The following is a 27,507-nucleotide window of genomic DNA, read 5'->3' as shown; positions in this document are numbered from 1 at the left end:
AAGCTCCCCCAGGGCTGCCCCACCTCCCTAGCATGACTCGTGGTAGCAGGATGAGGCGGGATCCTCCTGGCCTCTGCCTGTGCCCAGCTGTGTTCTGCTGGGGTGGGTGGTTCTGCTTGGGGTGAAGGGAGGGCGCTATCGGGGTGTCTGATATGGACGCAGGCACGGCACTTACTGGAGGTGCAGGGAACAGGGAAGCCAATGGGGGGGCAGAGAGTCTGAGACTAATCCGCCCCCCCTCCCCCTTTTCAGCCTCTGGAAATGATAGACAATCCAGAGGCCTCTAATTAGAGCTGATTGAATTCCTCTGAGCTCCCACTTTGTGCCCCCCCTCATGGGGGAAGGAGGGTGGCTGGGGTGTTTGTGGTGGAATTTGATGAGCTGCTTGGAAGGCGGAGGGAGAGGGAAGTGAGAAGGGGCAAATATGGCTCCCCCCACTCCTGGGGGCACAGGGGTCATTGCCATCTGCAGGCCCGATGCCGTTCCCTGTGGAGGTGCAGAGGGGTGGGGGATTCCAGGGGCTGCAGCCCCTCTCTGCTGCTGTGGTGTGCACAGTGTCTGCATGCAAAGGCCGGGAGATGGGGTTGGGTCAGTGGCCGGTTCCTCTTGCCGTGGAGCTGTTTCACACACTGGGCTCCGGACAGGCGGCACTGGGGTAAGCGGGGGGGAGCGGCGGAGCCTCTTGGTTCTGGGGGTGAATGACGCGAGGAAACCCCAGAGGCTCTGCAAGGCAGCCCTGTAATGCGGACACGCAGGCTGCGGCTCTCGCTCGGACGTTGCTCTCTGCTCACCTGGAGCTGCCTTGGGTCAGGTCTGCCGGGGCCAGATGTGCAGCCGTATCCCCATCCTTGGGGATGGAGCCTCTTGCTTTTCTCTGCAGCGCCCCCTGCTGGTAAGTGCAGGACTCAGTGCATGTGTCCAGCCTTCCTCAGCTAGGCAGACAGCAAGGAGAAGCTTTCCCTACCAAAACAATGGTCTCCTGTGCAAAACAACAAGGCTGTCGGCGGCTGCTGATGGGAGGTGCAGAGCTGGGGCCAGGTGCAGATGCCCAGGGCTGAATGCAGATCCTGAAATCCTTCTGTTGCCCCTGGTGAATGCCACCCTTCTAGGCCAAGACTGGAGCAGGGTGGGAAAGGCTGGGGTCGAACGCACGTTACATGGAGGCCAAGTGGTGTGAGTGCCCTCCAACACTCATGGCTTCAGTTGGCGTTGAGGGCTCGCAGCGCTACGCCATGATGGACGGAGCCCTGTGTTTCCAGTGCACCAAGCGAAGGGTGATGTCAGGGTTGGGGCACAGGGTGGATACTGGGGATAAAGCAATGTGCAGGTGGGATTTCTCTGGCGGTGGCAGCTGGAGAGCAGCCCCAGTGGAGGGAGTGAGTGAACTGCTCTCTCCCCGCGACAGAGAAGCCCAGCAGTGGTGGAGTACGGATCTGCTGCTGGGGAAGCATGGCTGAATGCATTAGTTCCTCTTTTTGCCCTCCATGTGAGCCTGATCCCGACCCCCAGAGATTGAGGACACTGGGGGAAAAGCATGATGTATGTAGCTTCATGCAGTCCAAGGCTCCAAGACATGCAGATGACTTCCACTTCGCGCTTGCCTCCCTCGCCAAGGGTGTGAAAGACAGCGGCGCGCAGAGACTTGTGGAGAGGGTGCCAGCTGTGTCGGGGCCAGTCCTATTTAATATCCTCATTAACGATCTGTCCGGGAGAGTAAACACAAGTTAATGAAATTCCCTGATGACTCTAAATTGGGAGGAGCTGCAAATAGCAGTGAGGGCAGAGTATGAATACAAAGGAAGGCTAGGAACATGCGGAGAAAAGGAGAACCCACCCAAGGCTCAGCTTGCAAAATGGAAACTGGTGACGCAGGGAGGGAGGAAAAATAAACCTCAGCCATTGTGTGTGTGGGGGGGGGAAGGGGCAGGATGAGCCTCGGCCGCCCGGCATGTGGCCGGGTAGTGTGTCCAGTGCATTGGCGTTTGTACGGGGATATGGCAGGGAAAACAAAGGCTGGTATCATTTAGGGTGACATGCAGCAGAATTCCAGAGTGAGGTGGCGACGGGCTCTCTGGCCGGCTATAGGGTGCTGCACTGGGCTGAATTCTCCAGTCATCTACCCCAGGGAGAGTGCAAAGCTCCCTCAGGCGACGGCAGCATTTTACGCTCTTTTTGTACTGGTGTGAATGACCCTGCGCACGAGGTGCTAGGCGAAGGAGAACTGGGCCCATTGTGTTTGTTTCTGGGCACTTAGTTACTGGAGGGGGGCTGACTAATTGGAAGCATTTCAGAGAAGAGCAGCAAAATAACGATTGGGAGAAAGTTAAGTGTAGAGGGAGGAGGCTAAGGCGGGTCCAGAAATATGTGATGGGGGTAGACGCGAAGGAGGGAGAGGAATCGTTTGGGGTAGGCTGGGAGTCGGAGTGATGGGAGCAGAGAAAGAGAGAGCAAATGTAGGCAGGACCCTGGGAGAAACCTGATGGCGAGGGTCTGTTATGCGGTCTCCCAAGGAAGGGGGGGTGTCCCTTGGGAATGTGAAGCTCTGCCAGGCAGAACGCTATTAACTGTAGAGTCGGGAATAATCTCGGGTGGGCAGAAGAAGGGCCAGATGAGCGCCTGGCCTCCTCTATCCCTTGGCCTGTGCCTTTCCGCAGTGTGGAATCCCGCTGTTCATATCTCCTCTTGTTGCAGTACCGAGTCGGCCAGCTGTACATGATCAGTAAGCACAGTCACCAGGAGAGCGAGAAAGGAGAGGGTGTGGAGGTGGTGAAGAATGAGCCTCATGAAGACCCTGTCCACGGGCCCGGCCAGTTCACCGAGAAACGTGTGCACCTGTCCAGGTGAGAGTTCTCCTCTGCTTCCTCCCCTGGATGATCATCCGCAAAGCGTGGGCTGTACCCTCCAGCACTTCGAGGGCTGAGCGGTTAAGGCTTCCCTACATCTTTACTGACATCTTGGGGGACGTTTTATTAAACCCCCTTGGCAGCCCTGGGGCTGCACCTCTCCTTTTGTTCTGCATTTGTACAGCACCTAGCACAATGCACAACAGGCTCCTGGGCACTACCACACCCCTAACCACAAACAATGTGGTGCTGTGTCTCTAGAATGTATGCAGTACACGTGCCCCCTTCGTGAGACCACCTGGTCTAGAGCCCCCTAGTGCTAAGGACAAGAGGACAGGGCAGCCTCCAGGACCCAGTCAGTCCTTGGCCCTCTGCTGAGACCGTTCCCGTTTGAGCCGGTTGTGATGGAGGGCTTTGATGTGGACACTTAGCCATGAAACACAAGACTGAGATCCCCAGCTGATTTTACGCAGGGCCGCCAAACAGCTATGACTGCCCATCAGTGGGTGGGATTTGAACCTGCAGCCTGGCTCTCCTGTCCCATATGTGCCAGCTCCCTTCTCTCTCCATGCTTTGTGCAGCTAGCCCTCCTTCCGGGCTTTCCAATTACCTCATCACTGGATTCTGCCTGTTCTCTGGGTTGGCTTCTCTTTCAAATCCCTTGGAAACAAAGGCCTGGGCTGTCTCCACCACCAGCACCACTGCCAAACCCCCTCCCCGCCCCCTGTGACTTCTTTCTCTGACTCACCCCTCAACAAACACACTAACCATCATGCAACTCTAGCCAATCGTTTGCATTTGGGGAGTTGCTTTCCCCTACTCCAGGGAGCATGACACATCTGCTACAATTACGCTGACTTCTGACTTGCAAGAGCTCCTTAAGTTCCTCCTAAACAGGTCCCTCTCCCCAGCCCCTTTGTCCTTTCCCCTGCCCCACTGCATTCCCAGGTTTTATTATATCCTCCAGGCAAAGCTCCCCTCTTGGGTTAGGATTTGTCCCAGGGTGGTCCTGATTGTGGAACCCCACCCTCTGCAAATGTAACTTACAGGACATTAGTGGCTGCAGAAATAACTCTTGGGACTGCTCAGGCATCTCCCTTGGGTGCCGTGGAGCTGCCACAGATTGAATGTTTCCACCCGCCAGCAGCAGGGATCTCAGGTCAACATCCCCTTTGCTTGGCTTTGATTCCATCCCGCCGGCACCTCCCCTTCTGAGCCTCCTCTTGCGTGATCCTTGAGCACGACAGGTCAATATCTTCCCAGAGCCCAGAAAAAGCCACTTCAGCTTTTTGCCTGGATAAAGGAGAGGCACCAGCAGTTCCAAGGCTCTCCCTGGACCTTGTTTTTAGTGGCCTTCGGGTGTCTGAGTCCCAGTGAGTTCCTGAAGGGGAAGGCAGCTGCGCGGGGGCAGCCCGAGGAGAGCTGTGATGGGCAGCCAGAAGGCTCAGCGAAGCCAAGAGGAGCTGTGGGCATTGCTGGACGAGCTGAGCATCTAGGGGATGCTTTGCTAACGTGAAGTGAGCCTCGCAGCCGTCCCGAGGGCTGGGTCGGTATCATCGGCCCCACCTTGCATGTGCACGAGCGGGGAAGTGACACTGACTTGCCCAAAGCTACCCAGCGAGGCAGAGGCAGCGCGAGCAATATAGGCCAAGACTAAGTCCGAGCTCCCGGCACGAGATCATGCAGTGGGCGGATTCACAGAACTCAGCCATCTAAGAACCGCTCCCCACCATGGTCATGTCACCCCCTGCCCCCAGTCCGTCTGTTCCAGCTGATCTCCTCACCCCAAACTCAGACCGGCCCTTACTATTTCCAGGGTGATGACTGGAGCCCCGCCACGCCCAGCCCCTCCTCTCCAAGGCCCCCGGGGCTGCTGGGTGGCTGCTCACCCCATCTTCCTTCTTTCCAGAGGCCCCGGATAGGTCACTGCCTTCCCAACTCCCGAGTGGCTTCAAGGAGGAGTGGGGCAGGAAGCAGAGATCATCCCCCGAGTTATGGCTGCAGTGGTGAGGGCATTTCCGGGCTACCCGAGGGGTCCAGAGTGAATCGCTACCACCTGCTCACAGCGGGGGGAGCCCTGTCTGTGCCCGCCAGGGGAAACTCTCCCCTCCTGCCGGCTAGCGATCGGCACACCCCACTGTGTTACACTCGGGTGCCCAGTGCCTTGTCTTCGGGAAACCCGCAATGTACACCGAGCCGCTGGCTGCGGGTTAGCGGGGTCCCGTTCAGGAGTTTCTCCTTGGTTCAGCGCGCTCCTGTTGTCAGTCCAAAGCAAAACCTGAAGTTTATTTAGCAGCGCTTGAGATAGAGATTCAAAGAACAGCAAGGCAAAGGGTTTGGAAACAAGATTACAAGTAAAAGAAAAACATAAACCGCAATCTCTAGCCTGTACTTCTTAACAGGCTACTTTCCAGTCTAAGAAGGTATTTTTCACCCAGGGGTTAGCCCTTGCGACACTTCTCCAGTTCAGAAAGTTGGATCCCCCTTTCATGAGACACTCCCTTTGGCAGAGTTTCTCCTCTGTAATGGATAAACAACTCTGCGGGCCAATTCTTCTGCTCCTCTATGGCTCCAGGCTCTTGTCTCTTAGCCCAGGGGCCCCACCTTTTCAGAGAACCCTCCTGAACTGCCTTTGTTTTTGTAAATGCCCAGGTCTCCACCTGGGCCACAGCAAACACACTGCTGTTTTCATTGTTCTCAGTGTTGACCGAGTTAGCCCTGAGACCCCGCCTCTGCAAACCTATTAAGTGAAACTTGTCTCCTGAGCAATCTAGTCTCTTTGTTTTGCATATCTCTTAACCTGATTGCGGCGGTTCAAACACCTTGCAGTAAGCCTGACAATCGGCTATTTTGGCAGAGACCATCCGTGATCCCCTTCAATGAAATGTGGAAAAGATGGTTGGACAAAGGGGTATTGTACCTGCCCGGATATGTCTGTGCCACACTCCCATAGCGGAGATGGCAGTCAGGCTGCTTTCTCCCCGCAAACACCTTACACCTTTGCCCCAAAGATCCAGTGAATTTGGAGGACCAAAGACCCTATATAGCAGGCCCACCCAAGAAGCAAACCAACCGTGTCAGTCAGCTGATGCCCCATATTAGAGAGCTAGGGAGAAGACCCTGGTCAGAGTTTGGAAGTCAAACTACAGGCCTCTCATCTCCTCCCAAGTCTGATGGTGAGGGGTTCCAGGGCCTAGCAGAGCCGTTTAGGGGAGGCCATTGCTTGTGAGGAGCGGTTTGTGCAGGGATCACCCCAGTGTGATGGGCTCGGTCCTGTTTGCAAAAGCATGTTGTTATTGATCAGCGATGAGGATGCTGTTCTGAGTGCACCAACAGTGTGCAGGACACTCCACAGACCTGACAGGAGGCAAACGCCCTACCCTGGGAAGTCTGTCTGCCTTCTGTTCAGCAATCCATTTCAAATCCCGGCCAGGCACTGTTGCTGTTGGTTCATCTAACCTGGTGTCTGACTTCTGGCAGTAGCCAAGAGATGACATCCAAACACGTCCCCCCTCCCGGATGCGTGCTGTCTAGCAGCATAATGATCAGCTCACTCCTTGGTACCGGAGCCTGCAGGATGGAGCAGTTGGCATCTGGCCTACTCACCCCTAGCTCTCCCGCAGTCTGCATTTAGTCACAGACCTCCCTGAGGGCTGCCGTTTCCCCCACTGCGTTCTAGTTGGGTGTCGGTCTGTCTGTGGCTCCATAGGGACTGGAGTTGGATTTTCTTTCTCTCCTGGAGCCTTTATTGCAGAGATAGGATATGACTTCGGGGGCCGCTCCAGGATGAAAAATGAAAACAGCTTGCTAGCAAATTCAGTACGATGATCACTAAATATCTGTTACTAAAAGCACACCAGCAGGTTAAAAATCCTACCGTGGCGCTGCACTGAACCTTGCCAATTGCCTTGGAGAGCTAAATAAGTATTTGCAGTTAGATAAGCTCAGTGTTTGCAGTATTCAAGCTATTCCCTGTGACTAGGATAGGGAACTACAAGGAAATAACTCAGTCACTATTTATCTACGGTAACAATGGGCAGATTTGAAGGGCCACCACTTACATTTTAAAATAGCTCCTTACTGAGTTAGTTACAGTTTTGATTTGAAGGGAAAGAACTTTAAAAATCTCTTTTGCCTGGCATCACTGGCTGTTTACTTTTTGCACACTGCTCTGTGTGAGCTGGGAAACTTGGCTAGTGGGTTTTGCTTCTGTAGCTCATCAGTCTCACTTTCAGGTTCTCATTTGGCTAAGAGGGGAAGCTTGTGTTACCTCTTTTGACCTGAGGTCCTGCCCAAATTTGGGGTCTTGTAGGTTTTCCAGTTGGGAAAAGAAATTGATGGTGCATGCAAGTTAGTCCTGTTAATGCAATCTGGTTTGTTTCTAAAGAACATAGAAAGTCCTGTTTCCCTGAATGCAGGAGGAACCAAAAGACCAGAAGATGGTTTCTTTGCTTAGCCCTACTTTCCTTCAGGCTGGGTGTGTCTTTTGCCCCTTCTTAATGTCTCTCAGCCTCACACACGCCTCCTTTTATGCTGGGCTCAGGTACCCTCTTTGTCTTAGGTGAGACTGCTTAGCTGTCTCTTACAGCTCTCTTAAATGAGGGGTGGCTGGAGGTCACATTAGTACCCAACAATTTAAAAGTTTAACCCAACCCACAACATTTGGAACTGGGAGGGAGTCGAGGTCAGGGGAGCAGCTGAATTTTCTTCCCATCTCCGCCACAGTGTCACTCTTTGGGCTAGCCACTTAGTCCCAGATTTTCAAACTAAAGTTAGGCCCAAAATTCACATAGAGGCCTTAATTCTGCCGACAGGAGCCACCAGCCAGATCTTTCGGCTCACCTCCAATCCCATGGGAGTTGGTGAGACTCCCCACGGGCAATGGCAGGTGCCCAGGCAGACTGTAGGTAGCTAGGTAAGTGATCTGATTTACGGTCGGAGGCGTGGAGCTCTGGCAGGGAAATGGAAGGTGCAGCAGCTGGGCACCTTTGAACAGGTGGCATTTATTTAGGTGCCTGAATGTGGATTTAGAAGCTGAATCTGATGCACCCAACTCTGAAAGTGTTGGCCCAAGCCTCTTGGTGTTTGATGAAGGTGTGAGGGGGAAGGGGGTAAGCAGGAGAGAAAAATGGGCTCTGCTGATGCAGCAGAGGAACACAGAGCCTGTCCTCCCACCCAGTGACAATAAAACACCCCAAAGAGCTGTGTGTCTGGCTTATTAAAGCCCCACGGCCTGATCTTGCCATCTGCCCATGTGCAGAGCTTGCGCTGACTCCCATGGCCATTGTGGACCCGCAGAGGGACTGCAGGAATGGGCCTCACAGCGTCATCAAAGTATTTTATGGGCGCAGATTCTTAGGGTTGGTCCAGGATTCTCTGTCTTGCTCGGGGGATCCCTGCAGCTGAGTTGGAGAACCCGATTACATCACCACTGCAAGCTGTAGTGGAGACAGGACCCGCACAGAGTCTCTGACCAAGATCCAGGACCGTCCGGGGCTCTACCCCATTAGAAGGACGCAGATGGTTGCCGCCTGTCCTACAGTGCTGTGCAGTCTGGTCCGGTTGAGAGGGCCTTTGTCTCTGGGTTTCACTGGCACTCTCTCTTACTGCCCCGTCCCCGGCTTGTGTCTCTTTCCCATCCTTGGTTTTCTCTTCCATTTGCTGTGGCAGACTCCTCTCGCTTTCCTAGCTAGTCCGTCAGCCCGCTCCGTGGGAGCCTGCGCCAGGGAGGTGCTGGGTAGCTGGGCTGTGTGAGACAGCGCTGGCTGCGTCGCTCCGTCTCCTCACAGCACATGAATCGGCTGCTTGCCCGCAGAGGGAGCTGCCGGTGTTAGACAGGGTATTTTTAGCCGAGGCGCTCACGATTCCCCTCTTGGGGATGCTATTTATAGAGGCTGAAAATTAATCAAAATGCGCCTCATCTCTCCGCTCACCCCCCCTCCAATTCCCCTCCAATGGGCGAGGAGCGGCTGTCACGGGGAAGAGGAGAGCGGGCGTGAGCTGACTGTTCATTTTCAGCAGCCCCCAGCTGCTGCTGCTTGGCTGGGAGCTGGCAGGACTCAGAGGCTCCTGGCCCAGCCCAGTGACAGCAGCCCCCCACCTGCCCCCCATGCACACACTGCACTTCTAGTGCCTGGGGCAAAGCCTGGAAGCCAGGCAAAAGCAATTGGTGGGATCCAGGGGCCTGACCTGCCTCCCCTTGAAATCCGGGGCACAGCTGCCTTCCTTTAGTGGGAGCAGGCGCCAGCCCTGCCTTCCCTGGAGGGTGAGGAACGCCAGAGAGGCTGGGCCCAGGTGGGTGACCTGGGGGGGCGTGGGGCTAGGAAGCATGGAGGGTGCAGGCTGGCTGGACCCACTGGGAGGGTGTGGGACAAAGTGCGGGTGTCGTCTAGCTTGGGGAAGCCGCTGGCTGGCTGGGGGCCGGAAAGGTGTGAGGAGCTCAAGCCTGGGCCCAGAGCGATGAGCTGAGAGCTAGCTGGGCCTCCCAGGGCGGGTGCAGGCCCCTCTCTCCCCCCAGGGGCCGCCCCTCTGGCTCAGCGGCAGGGATTGCTGCGGGGGTGAGCGGACGAGATCCAGCCCAGTTCTGTCAGACCAGAGGGACCAAAGCCAGCCGAGCTCTGGGCGCTAACGAGAGCCCCCCACCCTGCTCTGCTCTTCCCCTGCAGCAAGCTGCCTAGCTGGGCCCGTGCGGTGACCCCCCGGATATTCTACATCACAGAGAAGGCCTGGAACTATTACCCACACACCATTACAGGTAAGAGACCCCTACCCCCACCCGGCGCCATCTCACTCAGCCACTGCTCTCTGGGCACAGAAGAGCACCCCCACCCCTTCACACCACAGCTGCTTCTCCTCCCACTGGCACTGGTTTTACACCAGAGTCACATCAGCGGAGTGACTCCTGACTCTCACTGACCTAGGGGACAGCAGGACCAAGCCCAGATCCTCCATCCTTGGGCATGTTAAGCACTACAGAGCAATTCTCCCTGCACTTTCTACCCTCCCGAGGCAGGGCCTCCAGATTGTTCATACTGGGTCTGGGAGCCAGCACAGCAGTCTGTCCCACACACGCCCCAGGGCATGGGATGCAGTGTGGACAGGCCTGGACCACATGTTAGCTGTGCCCCTGAGCCAGAGAGTCGACAGCTTCTGCCATCTGATGAGCCGGGCTTTGGTCCCATCTCCACTGCAGGACTAAACCTGGCTCAAGTTGGGCTGGCTGAGCTGCCACAGGCTCCCCTGGCACATGACGCCAGCAGGGAAAAGCACAGCACAGAGTCCTGCTGCTGCAGATCCACGGCCACAGCCAGAGGCAGAGCCTGGGGTGTAGCGAGCAAGTGAATGTGGGACCTCATGCAGGGCCAGCAGCCACCAGAGCCCTCTGCAGGGGGTGCTTTTCTGCTGCCAAAAGGGACGAGGCTTAGGGTTTCAGGCAGGATCCTGCACTCACAACCTTTGGATGGGGCCGTTCCAGCAGCGGGGCAGCTTGGAGCCATGTGCCTGGGGAACTCCTGGCGACCCGTGCACCACCCATGGGGAATCTCCACAGTGTGACAGCGCCAGGTACCCATCCAGGGCGTGGCACTGCCCGTCCGTGGGGGTGCCCCCTGCTTAGCCCAGCCAGGTTCACCTCAAATACCTCCCTCAGCAAAATCCAGGCTCGTTATTTACTGGAAATGCTGGGCAATAATCTGCTATAGCATGGCACGGAGGGGAATCCAGCCAGTCAGGGCACTAGTAGTGCTGAGTGCCAGGAACATCTGTGTCCTCTGCCCACAGGCATCCGGCCTGAATTCCCCTCTCCACACAGGGCGAGGCGGCATGTCGAGTGAGCCTTGAGGCAGTATTTTCACCCAGCAGTGATCTCTCAAATGGCTGGAGGGGAGGAGTGGTTCCCACACCACGGTGGGGCAAAAAGGGACACACCAAAACCCAACACCATTCATCATGCTCTTAATAGTGTCCTTTGTTACTGAATCTCAGGAGATTTAAGTCCATTTCCTGGGGGTTTTAGTGGGTTTGACAATGGACTCTGCCCCCAAAGCAGGGGGTCTCTCCGGCAGGGTTAGGGGTCCCTCCATAGAGAGTGGGTTGTTTTCTTTTTCCTAGGGCTGAAGAAAAATGTTTTTCTCCCCTTCCCTTCCCTGCACTGTGCAGTTCAGATGTAGTCAGACAGCCCTTAGGGAGGATCGGCTCATCATGCCTTGTGTCACTGAGCAAGGTAGCGTTTCCTACTGGTCTGAGCGTGGTGCTGGGAGCCAGGAGCTCCGCATTCAAATCTCCAGCTCTAGCACAGCCTGTCTGTCCCCTTGGGCAGATCCCCCGTAGACGGCACTCCTCCCTGCAGTAACTCTGCTGGCATGGAGCATGGTGATGATCTACCCATCCCCGTCTGGGGAGCTGCCCTGGAACCGTCTCATCGTCTGGCTGGACTGAGACACAAAGAGACATTTGGCGGCATAAAGACCCAGCCACTCTTCCTTGCTCTTACCTCTTTATTGTTTCTCTCCCCCGCGCCCTGCTTTCCTGCCCTGCCGGCCCCTGCGATTGCTGTGCTGTCGGCGCAGAGTACACGGTAAGAACCAGGACGTACCCCGGCTGGGCTCGCTGCTGGAGCCACAGGTCGGCCTGAGCTTGCCGCGCTCCTAGGCATGGGCAGGGCGTGAGGGGGGAAAGGGGTGTGCTTGAGAGAGAATTCACAGCAGCCCCCAACTCCTTTATTTCACTGACTGGCAGATCAGAGGACAAAGCACTTACCCCTGTTGTATTGCTGGACTCACCCCCCACTGCTTCCTTCCCCCATCCCTCCAGAGCCTGGGGTAGATTTCCCCACAGCTGGCTCCCCAGCCTGCAGGAGAGGGTTAACCTCTGCCCTGCCAGACGCCGGGTGAGGCCTGGACGCTGTCATCAGATGCCACTCGCTGGCAGCTCCTGCCTTTGCGCCCCACTGCCATCGCCCGCGTGGCACTCCGGCTGCCCTGCTGGCCTGGCTGGGAGCCGTTCCCTCCCAGGGCTCAAGGAGTAGCTGTGAGGCTGCACTAGCCCTCTTCTTGCTGCGGGCACAAGCGGGCAAATGAGCGGGGCAGTGGCACTGCCCATGCCTGGACAGAGAGGGCCTTCAGTCCCCTGGCCTGGCAAGCTGAATTCCCCTGACAAGAGCCTCTGACGACCAGTGGGGTCTGACCTGGGCCGTCCCCAGGGAGGAGGACTCGGCACGGCTCCAGCCTTGCTAGCCTCTCGCTTTTCCCCTCCCAGTCCCTGCCAGGGATGCTCTCCTGGCTGGCTCACAAAGGCCTGTCCCTCTCTCTGCAGTGCTCCTTCCTGCCAAAGTTCTCCATTTACATAGAGACCAAGTACGAGGACAACTGCGGAGACAACGAGAAGGTACGTGCTTCTGTTACCCAAATAACAAATATCACAGGATCTTTTCAGGGGATTAGGCAACAAGCCATGTTTATTGTGAACACAGAAACTTAGTAAATAGCATTAAAGAAAAGTATCAACACTGTAACAACATCAATATTGCGCTTTACTTAGTGAAATAGCATTAATAATAATGTAGACACTAGGAAAACAGTATTAACATTATATCAATACTACAATTACAGATACACATGTTTCAACTGATGCTTTCATTCACACTCACACACACTGACAGGCATACACAGACAGGGAGACAGACAAACATACATAGGGATCTTCCAGATATAGTTACCAGCCTCTTGGTGCTCATGATAGTCACTGGCCAGGTGACTATAGCAGGAGGATGAGGAGCAAGGTTCTGCTGATGCACATCTGTACTCCTGGCTGATGTGATGATGTTGTAGACCCGAACCTCCAGCCTTCATCTTCTTGTCCCATTTTATAGGGAAAGGACCCCATGTAAGTCTATGGGTTTTGCACTGTCATGCTGCAACTGCATTTTTGGTGTGGTCCTCAATCACTCACATTCTTGCAAGCCTGATCAGATTTTGTCCTTTGAAATGGGCTGGCTCCAAAGTCATCAGGGTGGGTTTCTCTTCGGCCATTTGATCATTTTCGCTCCTTTTTTATTTTCCTCAAGCGTTTTAGGTGAGGCTGATGTTTTCTTCACGTCTGTTTCGATATCCCTCACTGAGACCAATCACTCTTTTTGTCTACACCCAACTCAATTGGTCAGCCATTCACACTTCAATCACTCAAGGCCAACTCCTAGCTGAAGAACTTACATATTATTTTTAAAGCAAACCTTATTTCATTTTTGACAGTGTCTTTTACAATTAGGTAGGTATATTGAAAGTGAGTAAAAATTAACAGATAAAATGGTTTTAAAACAAATAGACTTATAGAAAGTAAGTGAACATTTAAAAGGGTAAAACAATAAGAGTTAGTTGAGGTTTTAGCTCTTGATTAAAGTTACAGTGTGTCAGGCTGAAGTGCCTTTTGGTAGGAAGCAGGGGGGGGGGGGTGTTTGTGGCTCTGTTCTTTCATGTATTTTTTAAAATTAAGATTTTGGCCAACACTTCCGACACCCCCGCCCCATCCTGGTACCCTCTGCCACGTTTGCTGCACTCCATTGCAACCAGCCATTCCTAGCCCAGACCCGCCCCCTGCCTCCGACTGGAGGGGTTGCCGTGGCGAGGGACAGGCCCTCGGGCTTCATTCCCCTAGGGGATAGGGCAATGGTCTGCAGCCCTGCACCACTCCAGTGACCCCTTCCACGAGGGGTGTGTAGGCTCCCGTGTGTGCCCGGGGGGCATGTTGCATCCCCCAGAGGAGGCCAGAGACTCCAGTCCAGTTGCCCAGGCAGGGCTCTCTGTCTGGAGCCGGGGTGTGTGCACCACACATGAGTGCAGCATCTCTGTGGACATAAGAACAGCCAGACTGGGTCAGCCCAATGGTCCATCTAGCCCAGTATCCTGTCTTCCGACAGTGGCCAATGCCAGGTGCTTCAGAGGGAATGAACAGGACAGGCAATCATCGAGTGATCCATGCCCTGTCATCCACTCCCAACTTCCAGCAGTCAGAGGCTAGGAACACTCAGAGCATGAGCTTGCACCCCTGCCCATCTTGGCTAACAGCCATGAATAGATTTGTCCTCCTGGAACATATGTAGTTCTTTTTTTGAACCCCCAGTTATAGTTTTGGACTTCACAAGTTCCACAGATTGACTGTGCATTGTGTGAAGAAGCACTTCTTTTTTGTTTTAAACCTGCGGCCTATTCATTTTACTGAGTGACCCCTGGTTCTTGTGTTATGTGAAGGAGTAAATAACACTTCCTTATTCACTTTCTCCACCCCAGTCACAATTTTATAGACCTCTATCATATTGCCCGTAGTCGTCTCTTTTCCAAACTTTTCTGGTGCCTTTTCTAAAACTTGGTGTTACATTAGCTGTCCTCCAGTCACCTTCAAGGAGCATTCAGGAGCTCTCCCAGCTGGGAATGGCTCCTACCCATCACAGAGGTCTTTCCAGAACCCATTTCCCTGCTGATGTCTGTTCGCACTGAGTGGGTGCGGCCGAGTACTTGGTGCCAGCTGCAGAGGTGTGTTTCCCACCCTTTTCCTTCTACCCCCAGATCTTCCACAGTGACAAAATCCTGGGAGATCACGAGGTTGCCTTCCTGGACATCGCCTTTGATGAGATTCCTGAGCGCTATTACCGAAGCCCAGAGGTAATGCATAGAGTCCTGCGCACATGCAAAAATCTGGATCTGCATCCAATCCGCATCCGCGATAATTAACTTGTATCCAACCCATCAGCTGCATTCTGTCTTCTGTATGTAACCGCATCCACACCAGCCCCCATCTCACTGTTAGAGCCCTGCACTGATACAAAAATGTGGATCCGCATCCCATCCACGAGCCACAAAAATGGTAAACAATGCAAGTGCGTCTGCAGATATCTGCAGAGATTTAGGGCTCTATTGCGAGCTCGGGGAGAACAGAGAGCGAGCAGGCCGCGTATAGGTGTTGCCAGCACATCCATACGCTCCCATCCACCCTGAGCACTGCTCCAAACACACACCGACAGGGCCTCACACCGACCCACCAGCCTGCCCCTGTGCCCACGCCCACCTGCCCAGCCAGGCATCTACCCATCTGTTTCTCCACAAACCTGCTCATGCACTTGACTCCCTGGCCCATCCACACCCGCCTGGCCCTGTGCCCACCCCCTTGGTCCATCGCCCTGGCCCGTGGCTCCCCCCTTTGGCCCGCTGGTCTGGCCTGCAGGCCTGGCTCATGCTCTGCCCCATCCCCCTCGGGCTGCCGGCCTGGCCCATGCTCCGCACCCACGTCTGGCCCACTCTTGCCCCAGCAGCCCGCCCGCAGGCCTGTGACCACCCCTGCCTATCCGCACCTCCACACTCCTGCCCGTTCATACATTCGAATCCTCCCACCCTCAGCTGGGAGGTCCAGGATCAGCGAGGCCTGGGCCACGCATTCCTGACCACCACCATTAACCGTGGGCTGCTCTAAGCGGTGAGGAGACCAACTCTGGGGCTGGAACGAAATCGGGCACTGAAGCGCCCCCAGGCCATGGGGTTGGGCTAGTTCCTTTCTAGGGGTGGTTGGCACCTGGGCTGAGCCACCCCCTTCACCCCCGTCCCTTTCCATGGCAGGACCCACAGCACTTCAGCTCAGTGAAGACGGGCCGAGGTCCTCTGCGAGAAGGCTGGCGGGAGCACACCAAGCCCATCATGTGCTCCTATAAACTGGTCACGGTCAAGTTTGAGGTGTGGGGGCTGCAAACGCGAGTGGAGCAGTTTGTCCACAAGGTGAGTGTGTGGCGAGCAGGCACAGTGGGCGGGACGCTTCTGCCCTTCCGATGAGGCAAGGCCTCTGGGTCCCTAGGCCCTGCAGGGGGAGAGGCAGCAAGACCCCATCGCGGCAGGGACGTTCCCATGTTCCAGCCAGAGGCCCTGGCTGACGAGGGGGGGTCAGGCCCGCACAGCTCATTGCCTGGTGGCAGGAGAGACCCCCAGAGCACCCCAGCTCCAGAACTAGATGGGCACATGCCCAACCTGTGCGGAGACTTGAGAACCCTGCAATCGTTAGCACTGATCTGGGATTATAAGGTGATCCCGCTGGCTGCGGCTGCTGAAATCAAGTGTTGCTGTGCTATGTTGCAATGAACTGGTTCAAAGAATGAGTGTGCCTCATGCATACAGATGTACCACTGCCCTCTACTTAATGGAACTCAATTGCGTGTCATAGCCCCCATACTGCTATCCCTTAATGGTGGTTCTCCTTGAGCTCAAGTCACCTGTGCTTTGGATGCAGGAGGGCGGGAGCCTTGTCCCCACAGTTGCAATGATGCTCCAGGTGGACATGGGCTGCACAGCACAGTGACAGCTGTGAAGCCCTGCACTGCCACAGATTTCTTACCACGTATCATATTGTATCCGGATGCCGGCTGTTGCCCCACTCCTGCACACTGAGGGGAGGCACAGGCAGACCCTGTTGCATCTCTCCAGAGGAGCCACCAGCTCTCTGCTGGGAGGAGCATGCAGGGCTAATTCAAAGCACTCTGCCCGCCTTTGACAGAGCAGAGACATCCGGGTGGGAGGGGGGACCCTGGCAGTGGCTGCTGGGTGTAAGTGTTTTGTGGTTGCAGGTGATCCGGGACATCCTGTTGATAGGACACCGGCAGGCCTTCACCTGGCTGGACGAGTGGTGCGGTGAGTGATCCTCCTGTCCTGACCCCTAGGAACCGCCCTCCCTCTCACCCCCAGCCCTGGTCCTTGCCCTGGGTCTGCTCGGCGCGACAATGCCGGGGTTCCCCCGCAGCCTCTCTCCCTCCCCCAGGGAAAAGGGCAGTTGTCATTGGAACATGGGGCCCAGCCACCAGAACTCCCTGCCCTCCCCAAGGCAAACGGGGGGGCAGGGAGCCAACTCCTGCCCTGACAGGATGCCCTCTGTCTCTCCTACTGGCTCCAACTAATGCAGGCAAAGCCCCAGGGTGGCCGTTCTCCTGGTGCCGGGAGCAGAGCTGCCCATGCCAGCGCTCTGCTGGGGGCCAGTCCCAGTGGGGCCACCCCCCTCCCACAGAGAAAAGCATGTGACCCATCTCATGCCTCGCCTTGCAGTGGGGTCCCCCGGGAAGGTTGGCACTTCCTCCAGGGCTGAGCTTGGCCCCTCTCGCTTGTGCGGCGTAGCTGCTGTGGGGCAGGAATCCATATTTGTGGTGCCGCCGGCAGCACAGAGACAAGGCACTGCCCCCTTGCGGGGGGGCCTGTCCCTCTCAGGGTGTCAGCGACTGTTGAACAGGAATGTGCTTTAGAGATCATCTCGAAGGGGCAGAGATTCCTGTCCCCTTTGCTAACCCCACTAACGCCCCTCCCCAGCTGATGTCCCCATTTCCTGGCTTTACCTCATTGTGGCTGGTGCTTTTCATTTTGTTGTCTCAACCGGAGCACCCCACCCTCCATTTCCCCTCCAGTCCCACACGAGCCTTTTCCTTTCTGGCCGGCACAGCCGCACTTCTCCCACACTCCCTCTCCCGGTGTCCTTCACTGCATGTCTCACGGGCGGGGGGCTGACTGTGTGCCATGCTGGGAGGCTAACCTGGGGTCGGCAGTGACTTGTTGGGGTCCTGGCGTGGGATGGCATGAGACTCGCCCAGACCGGATGAAGAATAATCCCTGCTCCCAGCCAAAAGACTCCAGAGCCCCGGGCCTGTTTCCCGCCTGCAAGCTGCTCTGCGTTTCGGGCTGTGGGCTGACACCTGCGGGCTCCCCTTCGGTGGGGCTGAATGAGGTGTTGCTGCCGGTGTCGACGCGGCTGAACTGTGTTCCGCGCCCGGTGCTGAAAACATGATGGGCTTTGATGCCCAGTGTGGGGCTCTGCCTGCCCTCCCCGCACTGGCTGACAAGGCAGTGCCAGAAGCAGAAAGTTATTCGAGCTCAGAGTGCAGGCAGCAGAACAGTCAGTGGGATGGAGCGAGAGGAAGGCTGTGTCTGATCAGGCACCTAAATCTGTGAGCGCTGGGCTGCTGTGCGCTGGCCTCTACTGCCCCCTGGTGCTCCATGGTGGAAGAGGTACTGAGAAGGGAAACAACCTAGTGGAGCTGAGTTAGCGGAGCCAGCCCCTCTCCCCAGCTCTCTTGGAAACTCCTGGGGAATCCCTCTGCCAGAGATGGGCCCACAGTGAGCCGCTCTTCCCTCCTGGCTGGGCCTGCCTGTGCCCCTCTCCTCTTGGAATTCACAGAAGAAGCTGTTCCTGTCACAGCAACCTTGGGGCATCTGTCCCACAGACAGTCCCTGCCTGCCCGGAGGCTAGGCAAAATCCAGGCTGCACCCAGATAGGGGGCTCCAGAAAGGACCTGGTCTCTTCGGTGAGCCGACGGAGGATGCTGCTGCATTAATTGTGTCACCACTGGGGGGGCCCAAAGCTGGAGCTAGGGGATCTCTGTGGGGAAGAGGAGGGCAGACTCCGCACAGTAAGGAGATGGGCAGGGCTAACCCAGAAGCAGCGTGATCTGCGTGCCAGTGACCCAGGGGATCACAAAGCAGGGAAAAGTGGCTGTGACACCAGCAGAAGAGATGCTAGGACTGGAGGAGGTGGGAGGTCTCTTTGCCCATTCCCTGACTGAGGCTGACGTAGCTGTGAGCTCACACAGCCAGCGCGGCCGTGCTGTTGCCTGTGGTGACTGCTGCTAGGAGAGCATGGGACCAGAGGGAGTGGGTGCTCTGAGCTCTCCCACAGCCAGTGCTCCCACACCAGTCTCTACAGTGCCTCCTGCTGGGCAAGGCTGGAACTGGAGAACCCTTCAAGCACTGCACAGAGAGGGAAGGGCATACGTTGGGCCCTTCGGAGGTTGCTGGCGTTTGCACAGGGCTGGAAAGTGATGCTTTAACTGGCCAGAGTTGGTGATTCAAGGTCTCTGCCCAGCAGAGAGGTCTCATCTGAAAAACAACAGCTGTGCAATTTGCTGGCGCGTTCTTTTCCTTCTTCTTCAGTCTTTCTGGGCTGGGTTTAACGATCTGTCTTCTGGGTAACAGGACTAACAACTCAGAGCATGTCTGCTGCTCTCGGCTTGGTCTGAACTGCACTGATGCACTGCAGGGCACCATCTCACAGCCTGGGTGATTGCACCAGCACCCGTGCACCATCGAGGACTGCCATCCATCTGGCTGCTGGCGGCTCTTTGGCGGCTCGTGGAGTCAGCCTGAGGTTCAGGAAAGAAGCTTAGCTGGGCTGCTGGGTGATGTGGCCTGGAGCTGCATCCCTCATGTGGGGGGGATTGGCTGGCCTTTGGAAGCACAGGGGTGTCCACTTGTGAAGCAGGTGCCTTAAAGGGGTGGGTCTTCTCCCCCTTGCTTTCCTGGTGGCAGCCTGTCCAGATGTCTGTCTGTCCATCCGTGCACATTTATTTCTGTGACTTGCTTTGTGTTGGGTTCGCTGCGTCATGCCGCCTCATGACACGTGGCTGAGAACGCTTGAGTGTGCAGCAGGCGGAGAGAGACTCTGTGTGTGCGTGTGTGCGCGTCGTATGTGCGCGCGCGGTGTGTGTCCCCTGAATTACTGGTAGAGGATCCTGAGAGACTGGAGGAGGACAAGGGAGGCACTGGCTGAGGAGGAGCATGGCCTGAGCAGATGGCCAGCCAGATGGAGATGCTAGTAGGAGGGACGGTGACGTGGCTTCCCCTGGAGTCCCAGTGTGACAGATGCGTTGGTGGGAGACGTCATTGCTCCCCCCATCCCCTGGGTCCCAGCAAATTACAAGCGAAGCTTTAGAAGCTGTGTGTACAGAGCACAGGGGGCAGGGCACAGGCAGAAGGTGTCTGGCTATGTCTGTTTCAAATAGACCCTGACCTGAATCATTGCTTGCTTGCGTGTGTGTTCATATAGGGGGATATTGCACTGGTGAGAGCACGCATCTTCTGGAGGGGGTGTGTATAGCAGTTTCTGAATTGGATGGGGGAAGGGGCATCCAGTATGGAGACACAGAGTGGGAGTGTACATCCAGAATGGAGTCACAAGTGATCGTGTGTGTGTGTGAGAGTGAGACCCAAGAAGTGCCTTGGCTGTGGGGCCAGCTTGCCCATTGCCATGCCCTGGATGTGTGAGGAGCTCCCGGGGGTGCTCTTCTTGGGAACGGAGCAGTGAGAGGGTCTCTGCGTGTTACAGACATGTCCCTGGAGATGGTTCGTGCCTTCGAGACTCAGATGCAAGTGGCCACAAACCAAAAGTTTGGAAGCCAGGACCCCTAGCTTCCCACCCGCCCAGCCCGGGACTTTTCTTTGTATGTATGTTCCTTTTTGTTTTCTCTCTTTCTCCAGTTCTTGCAGCCTGTGTTGTTCAGGTTTCCCCCCAGCCTGCCCCTCTGTGCACGTAGGGCCCAGCATGGGAGCAGCTGGGGTCTGAAAGCAGCTGCCAATCAGCAGCAGCAGCACAGCCAGGTGCATGGTCTGGAAAGCAGTTGGGCACGTGCCGTTACTGTGGGCTACCACTGCTAACGTGGGGTGAGGAGCCGGAGATGGGCGGCTTGGCAGGCTCTGAGCTAGCTCTCTCTAGCTCCGAATATCATGAAGTCAGCATAGAAATGTGTGGGCGGGGAGCGCTCAGACCTGCCGGCTGGGGGCTGTGAGCCTATCCTCCTCTCTTGTGTGGTTTGGTTCTGCTGCCATGTCTTCATCGTGCCGGGGCTTTCCTTCCACCCTGCTGAGGCTCGTCACTGAGAAACGAGGCACGGTGTTACCCTCCCACATCCCAGCCCCCTGGAGACTGAACACATCCATGTGCTCACCTGCATGCAGATTGTGCACACACGCACATCCCGGTGCCCCTGAGATTAGACAGATGCTGGGATCCATTCACAACTGCACCAGAGATTCCTGTTTCCAGTGCACAGCTCATGCAGTCTCTTCCATTGGTGTCTCCCTTCCCGTGTCCTGGATCACGAGCGTGCAGTGCAGCCACCTGCTTTGCTGGAGCTGCTTGCTTGGGTCCCCTTTCGCCTTGCTTTCCTGGGCGAAATGTTATCAATGAACACAAGAAGCTCCGGGAGCGCTTGGTGAATGCCACTGATTCCCCAGTGCCAAACAGGTGCCATGCACTCCTCCTGAAGGTTTGCATCAGCCCAACCCTTAACTCTGGCCCTTCGGGTGAGTATTTAGTTAGTGCTTGTGGAAGGGGCAGAGGCTGACAGCAGTGTGGGCAGGGTAGATGCTGTGCCAGCTTCCCCGGTACAGCTCTGCCAATGCACCTACACTCTCCTGCTATTCCAGAGTTAGACCCTCACAAGATAACAGCTCAGAATGGAAACCTGGGCCCTGGCTCATGGCATAGCCCATGGCAGAGGCCCATAGGCAGCCCCTGTGCTGTTTTGTTTGACCTGACACAGCTGGCTTCCCCAAGAGGCAAGAAGTGAGTGTGTTGACCTGCTTGCTCTGTAGATCCAGCCCTGTACCAGAGCTGCCTTGTGGTGGTCATGGCTGCATCGACTCACTCCCACATCCCTCTGCTTCATGCGGTCCTGCATGGGGGGGGAGGTGTTGGTGTGGCAACTTCTCTTAAGGTGAGGGCCATATGATGGAGGCGTTCGAGACCTATGGGAAACTAGTCTCCCTTGGGTTGAAAAAGCGAGCCCTCCTGACACCCTCCGGTGGGGAATACATGGGGTTTCAAGCACACTATCTCACCTGGGGCTCCCTTTTTCAGCCTATTAGGCCATCATTTTCCACTCTAACAGCTCTTCCAGTCTGTGTTTAGCTACAGCAGTGATGGGCCCTGTGTAAACACCCAGAGGGATAGGATGGAGCGGAGCAGGATCGCTCCATGGATGCTGAAGAGAACCTGGGGCAGCCTTCAGGTCTATGGGACAGTTCAGCCTCTGTAGAGTTGATGGCTATGAGGAAGAGGGCACCCTAAGTTACTCTGGTTGTGGAGGCAGCAGCTGGCTTTTGCCAGGCGCTTGGAGAGCGAAGGGAGCAGGTGCCACCCGCTCTGCCGTCTCCAGGCCGGGTCTGTGAACTCTGTTTCTCTTTGCTCTTGGCAGAGATGACGATGGATGAGGTGCGCCAGTATGAGAGGGAAACGCAGGAAGCCACCAATGAGATCATCGGCCGGGTAACGCCCTCCATTTCCATCAGCGAGGTTGGGCAGCCCTCTGCCACTCACAGCGCCCCTGCCAGTGCCCCCTCCACGCCACTGAGCGGCGACCCCCCGGAATTCCTCAGCGCACCCAAGGACAGGCCCCGGAAGAAGTCCGCTCCGGAAATGCTGACGTTGCCGGCCCTGAGGGAGCGCGCCAATGCTGAGTAATCGCTGCCCTTGGGGCAAGCCCATCAGACAGACGCTGAGACCCGATCCCCCCTTCCCCCCAGAACCGGGGCCAACTCCACCCACCTAACCTGCCTTGAGAAGCCTAAACTCTACCGCTGTCCTTCAGAATGTCATTCCCTCCCTCCCCAATAAAAGAGACCCCACATCCTTTCCAGAGCCAGCTGGCGGAAGCCCCAGTGGGAGGTTACAGACTTCCCTGCTGTCACAGATGGCCTCAGGCTCCCTGCTGTCTGGGGTCTCTCTCTCCTCAGCCTTCCGGCATGTGCCCTGCTTTTCCAGCCAGCAACTCAGGGAGGGTTCCTGGTCTAGCCAGCGCCCTGGTGCCACTTCTCGGGGGAGATGCACTGCACCGGATCATGTCGGCGGCGCTTCTGAGCCACCCCTCATCCATGGAAAAACTCTCTCCTGGTGGGTGATGCTCCTCAGGGCAGCCGAAGAAGGAAGCTGACGTGCCAACCTCTCCCTACTGAAGTTGGAAGCACTTTTGAAACAACAGTGGATTCTGCTTATTAGCAACCTCCTGGTTCCCAGTAAAACTTTGCCATTATCCAGAAGTTACCAATGAGCAGAAGGCAGGTTCCTGGGGTTGCTGCCAGGAAGAGAAGTGTCCTGAGCTGGGCCCTCGGTGCCAGGGCAGGACACAGCCTGCAGAGCGCAGGGAAAGGTGCCTTGCAACCCCAGCGCTTCCTTCCCTGGCTGCAGCCTGCCAAGTTGCCTGCAGCTGCGGCCTTCCAGAAAAAGTTGTCAATAAGCAGCATGCCATTGGCAGTTGCAAATCCTATTAACATTCCAGTCAAAGGGGCAGGAACAGCTGGCAAAACAGTGCCAGTAACCAGAAGTTGTTAATGTCAGGATTGCTAGTAAGTGGAATCAACCATATCAATAAAAGCTGCCAGCCCTTGGCCGCCCCTGGTCCCCACGGGCAATGAGGCCTGCCAGGACTTTTAGCTGACGTCCCTGCCCCCTCCTCCCCTTGTGATTTCTGGCTACACATCTGGCTTCCATTTAAAACGGTGGCCCTGACCACCCACCTCACCTCACTGTGCCGTCTCTTCCCAGCTGCCAAGCGCTGGCGAGGGCGCCTGCTTCCGTCCCATGCTACGCAGGAGAGCTGAGATATTGGACTGAAGGGAGGCGCTGCCTACAGTCCGCTCCATCCAGATGGCTTTGGGGGCAATCCCCTGTGACCCGATGTGGTTCCTCAGGGCCCTGGTGAACAGGTGGGCCAGAGCCTTGTCAGCACTAGGGACAGTTTCCAAACTTCAACCTGGCTCTAGCCTCGATCCCCTGGCACTAGCTGTGTTAGGAGCCCCAGGGTACAGGCCCTGCCAGATCATACTGGGTAGCTAGACCTGCTCAAGGTAGGGGGTTACATGACACGGGCCTAGCTCGGGGCACCACTCTGGCTGCTCTACAATGGTGTAAAGCAGCCATGGTGGACCTTGGCAATGGCAGACAGCGAGCTGGCTTGGCAAAGCCCAGCATTGCTAAGTGGGGGGCATGACTCAATGTTAGGAATGGGGGGCGAGGGGGGGCATCTTCAGCCATTGTCTCCAGTGTAGACAGGTCCCTGATGCCTGAATTGCTGCTTCTGCCATCCCAGCTGAGCTCTCCCTGTGACCATGAGCCCCTGCCAGGGGGTGGGGGGGACTGGCTGGTGCCCTTTCCTTTCACCAGTCCCCTCTGGTGCCACTGGAGAGGATGGAGCCCGTCACACCCCGCCCTCAGCCAAGCAGCGTTCTCCCCATTGGTGCCTACAGCTGTGGCTGCAGCGAGGCGCCACGCTTGCTTCCCTGTGCCTTTCTGGGCCCTCAGCAAGGCTGCGTGCACCCCCCCGCCCCTTGTTACCATCTGTTCTGACTGCGTGTCAGTCACCTCGGACTTCAGCAGCCTCGAACCTGCCTCTTGCTAATCCAGATCCCCGCTAGAGCGGGGGCATCTTGCCATTGAGCTCCAGGAGCTGCCATGCAGGAACCCAGCCCCTGCAGAGGGGTGCTGGAAACGTGCAGACTCCGGGACAAGGTAACGGTCTCAGCCATAATGCTGGTTTTGAACCTCCCATACTAAGCACACGTTGAATTGCACTTATTCCTAAGCAGGAATCTCCCCAACTCCTTCCTGTCTGCTCGGGCCTCCTTGCTGGTCTCTCTGTGTTTGGTTTGTAATTATCCATGCTGCAGATTGTGCCCCAGAGAAGCAGAAATGAAATATAGTGCATGGTGCTGCTGGAGCCCCATAGGTCGAAGTGGGAGGCAGTCCTGCTAGAGCAATAGCGATGGGCTAAGCCAAGGGGGACCTGAGGAACAGAAGGCCCTGATGCTGTGAGGAGGAGAGCACCTCTTCTGTAGCTCTGCGTGCCTTCCATTGAGGGTTAGAGCCCTTGAGTTAGCAGGGTCAAGCTTCTAGTGTGTTATATGAGGACATTGGAAGATTGGGATTCATCTATAGCTGCCTGCTGAGAAGCACGGGGGCATGCTGGGAGGAGGCTGGGTTTGAAGACGCATCCCCACGTTTGGATGTTTTCCCCAACCTTCTACAAACTATCCCAAACTCTCCAGTCTGCAAAACTGGGCTGGGACTTGAAGGGAACAGGCTCCTGTGGTATTTTGTCACCTCTGGAGGCCACATGAAAATGGGGGACATTAACCAAGCATTTTTGGATCTTGGGCAGGTTGAGTTTGAGATGAAGGTTTGGGTTTGTTTTTAATTTGATCTAGGTTGGTTTGTCTGCCCCATAGGGTGTGCAAAGGGCTGATGCAGTTGTGCAGAAAACCCATTCACTGCATGGCAGCGCTGAATGTGCAATGGAAGGAAATGTTTTTATATATAATATAGTCGATTGGCTATTAGAGATGGGCTAAAACCAGAGGCTCCAGTTCAAACCCTTCCCAAGGGCAAGGAATTGGATTAGAATCCTGTGTGTGTGATTCGGATTCTGGATCAAATCCAGAATAGGGAGGGATCTATTTTCTGCTTCCCGGACAGGGTTGAAATCTCGCAAGCAAAGCCACATGGCAAGATTTTGCACTCTTGGATTTACACTGAAGACCAAGTTCCAAGTCAGAGCCTCATCCTGTAGGATCTGAGCCCATCCCTGGTGTATATCACTGGATTGGGTGGATTTTACAAAGCCCCCTCTGGTGTCACTGGTTTTCATGTACCTCGCTCAAGTTCTGTGCAGAATGGGCTAAGCCTTTTAATGTGTCTTGTGCTTCCTGTGTCTTAGGGCCTTGTGTGGCTGGGATTTGGTCCGTGTCCCACCCGGAAGGCCAGTAGCAGATGCAACATTCCAGTTGGACTTCTCTGCTTTGTGTCTTTAATTGTGGGCCCACACAGGTTCACGCTTTGTGCCAAACTCCAGGGCCATGTATTTGTGCCCCTGGAAAGTGTGTGTGAGAGCATGTGGGTGTGCGGAACACTAGCCTCACATGGACATGAGTGTGTGTTCCTGCTGCAGCCAACGCGGAGGCGTTTGGGCTGCTTCAGTTTTGGTCCCCTGAGGCCCTGGGCTGGGTCTCTGTCTCTCGTGGGTGTCGCAGGGCGTTGGCTTCCCGATGTGCCATCTTGGAGATTGTACCGTAGCTGGCAATGGCAGGGGCTCTGCAGGGAGCACACAGGAGACTGGCTCTAGATTTGTGCCAACCACCATGCATGGAGGCTAGAGGCCAGAGCTGGCGCTGAAGGACCATTCTCTTGTAAATAGCACCTGGCAGTGGGCATCTGTCGAACAGAGCCGCCCCATTCCCACTCTGAGCCCATACCCTTGTGTTTGTGCAGAACCTCCTCCTCCCCGTCCCTTCCCCCACTGCTTTCACTGGGGTCTGGGCTGTAACTGCGGGCCTGTAAATAGAGATTTGGTGAAGACAAAACCCGCATGTGAGAGGGGAGGGTCTGAATCCCAGTGGGGTCTGGGGGGATTGGCAGGAATGTATCTTGCATGCAAGAATCAGATGATGTAGCATTTCCCACCCCTCTTCTTGCTCCCCACCCAGCTCCCAATTCTCACCCCCTCCCCTCCCCGTCCTCCTTCCCTCACACCCTCACTATTTCTTCTTCCACGCATCCTGCCTCCACCCCTGGCAGATAGCCGGGGGCTCTGTGCGTGTGTGACCTGTGGGCTGACAGAAGCCCTGGGCAGGTTGCCAAGCATGTGTGTGAGCTGGTAGCAGTAGGAGTTCCCTTTCAACAGAGCCTAAAGGTGGGGGGATGTGAAAGACCATCCCTGCTCCGAGCTGAGAGGCTTAGATCAACTCCAAAAAGATGACACCCCCACCCCGCATTCCCCGCAGTGCTCCAGGGGTCCCCCGCTGCTCTGGATGCACAGCAGCCTGGGCCTAGGGGAAGCAGGGTTGCCCTGGTAACACCAGCGCCCCCTGCTGTCTGTTCTAGGCAGGCAATGTGAAATGTGTGTCTGTCGGTCCCTACCGCCCCGTGCTCCTTGCGTGTGGGAGGCCGTTTCTGTGTGGGTCAGCTAAAGCAGGGGCCGGGGCTGGCTCAGGATCAGCTTTCTTTGTTACAATGAAGCCCTTTTCAGAAATAAAGCCATTGCTGCTGGCTTCTCTCTGGTGTTTTCTTTTGTTTCTGCTGCTTCTCCCCTCCCTGCTCTGTGCCCCTCATGGGTTTGTGGGTCGCCTGTGTGGAAAGGGGTGGCAGAGAGGGGTGGCCGGCTGTGTGACTGCTCCTGGGCAGTGGCCCCCTCCCCTACCATGCACAATGGCTCAGGAGCGGGGCTGGCATGGGCTCTGGAAGGCGACCACCAGAATCTTTCCACCCTGAAGGAAGAGCAAATGGGTCCTTCGTGGCCAGGAAGGATGCTTCTCTAAGCTGCCCACTGCAGGGGGTCCGTGCGGGATAGTGAGCTGCATTACATGAGGTGGGCGCCAAAGCAAGAATGGCAGGCTCCGGGGGATAGACTGAACAGCGCTCAAGGATAGTTACAGGCATGTGCTAATGAAAAATCTGCCTTTCAGGGATGTGCAAGCCAAGATCACCAATCTCGCTGCAGGGGTTACTACCCCCAGCCCAGCTGTGCTCACTGCAGGGCAGTGCCACCTCCAGTCGCTCATTCCAGCTGTACTCACTCCCCCAGCCCAGGGGAGATACCATCTTCCCCATCCACGTTCCAGATGTTCTCCAGAATGAAGCACAGGAGGGAGAATATCTTCTGCTCCAGCTGTGCTTGCTCCCCTGGCTTAAGGGGATAACACCTTCCCTATGCTCCAAGGAGCTGCTGCAGCCCCTGGCAGTGAATGGGCAGAATAAACACAGTGGGGCTGTAACTTGGGCCTGGATCCTAGAGATGGTGGTTCTCAGCTGGGGCCCCTGCCCTTGACTGAGTGGGAGCAAGGGCCTGGGGCAGGTTGGGAGTCTTTCCCCCTAGCTCCACTGAGCTGAG

General features: G+C 56.1%; 1 protein-coding gene across 1 annotated transcript in view; it reads left to right on the top strand.

Moving 5' to 3' along the window:
• Nucleotides 1–27,335, top strand: part of LOC137155161 (cytoplasmic phosphatidylinositol transfer protein 1-like) — a 42,735-nt gene extending 15,400 nt beyond the window's left edge. The window contains exons 3-10 of the mRNA XM_067551233.1: nucleotides 2,692–2,840; nucleotides 9,509–9,597; nucleotides 11,411–11,418; nucleotides 12,156–12,227; nucleotides 14,402–14,497; nucleotides 15,446–15,601; nucleotides 16,441–16,504; nucleotides 21,826–27,335. Of these exons, the coding sequence (XP_067407334.1) occupies nucleotides 2,692–2,840; nucleotides 9,509–9,597; nucleotides 11,411–11,418; nucleotides 12,156–12,227; nucleotides 14,402–14,497; nucleotides 15,446–15,601; nucleotides 16,441–16,504; nucleotides 21,826–22,091 (900 nt within the window). The 3' untranslated portion in view covers nucleotides 22,092–27,335. The remainder of the gene's footprint in view (nucleotides 1–2,691; nucleotides 2,841–9,508; nucleotides 9,598–11,410; nucleotides 11,419–12,155; nucleotides 12,228–14,401; nucleotides 14,498–15,445; nucleotides 15,602–16,440; nucleotides 16,505–21,825) is intronic.
• The last annotated feature ends 172 nt before the right edge of the window (nucleotides 27,336–27,507 follow it).

The sequence above is a fragment of the Emydura macquarii genome, unplaced genomic scaffold, assembly GCF_026122565.2.
Source record: "Emydura macquarii macquarii isolate MOO-44397 ecotype Brisbane River unplaced genomic scaffold, CSIRO-AGI_Emac_v2 contig_1348, whole genome shotgun sequence".
Classification (NCBI taxonomy): Eukaryota; Metazoa; Chordata; order Testudines; family Chelidae; genus Emydura; species Emydura macquarii.
The sequence above is the reverse complement of the archived record's forward strand: the minus strand, read 5'-3'. Positions and strand labels throughout refer to the sequence as shown.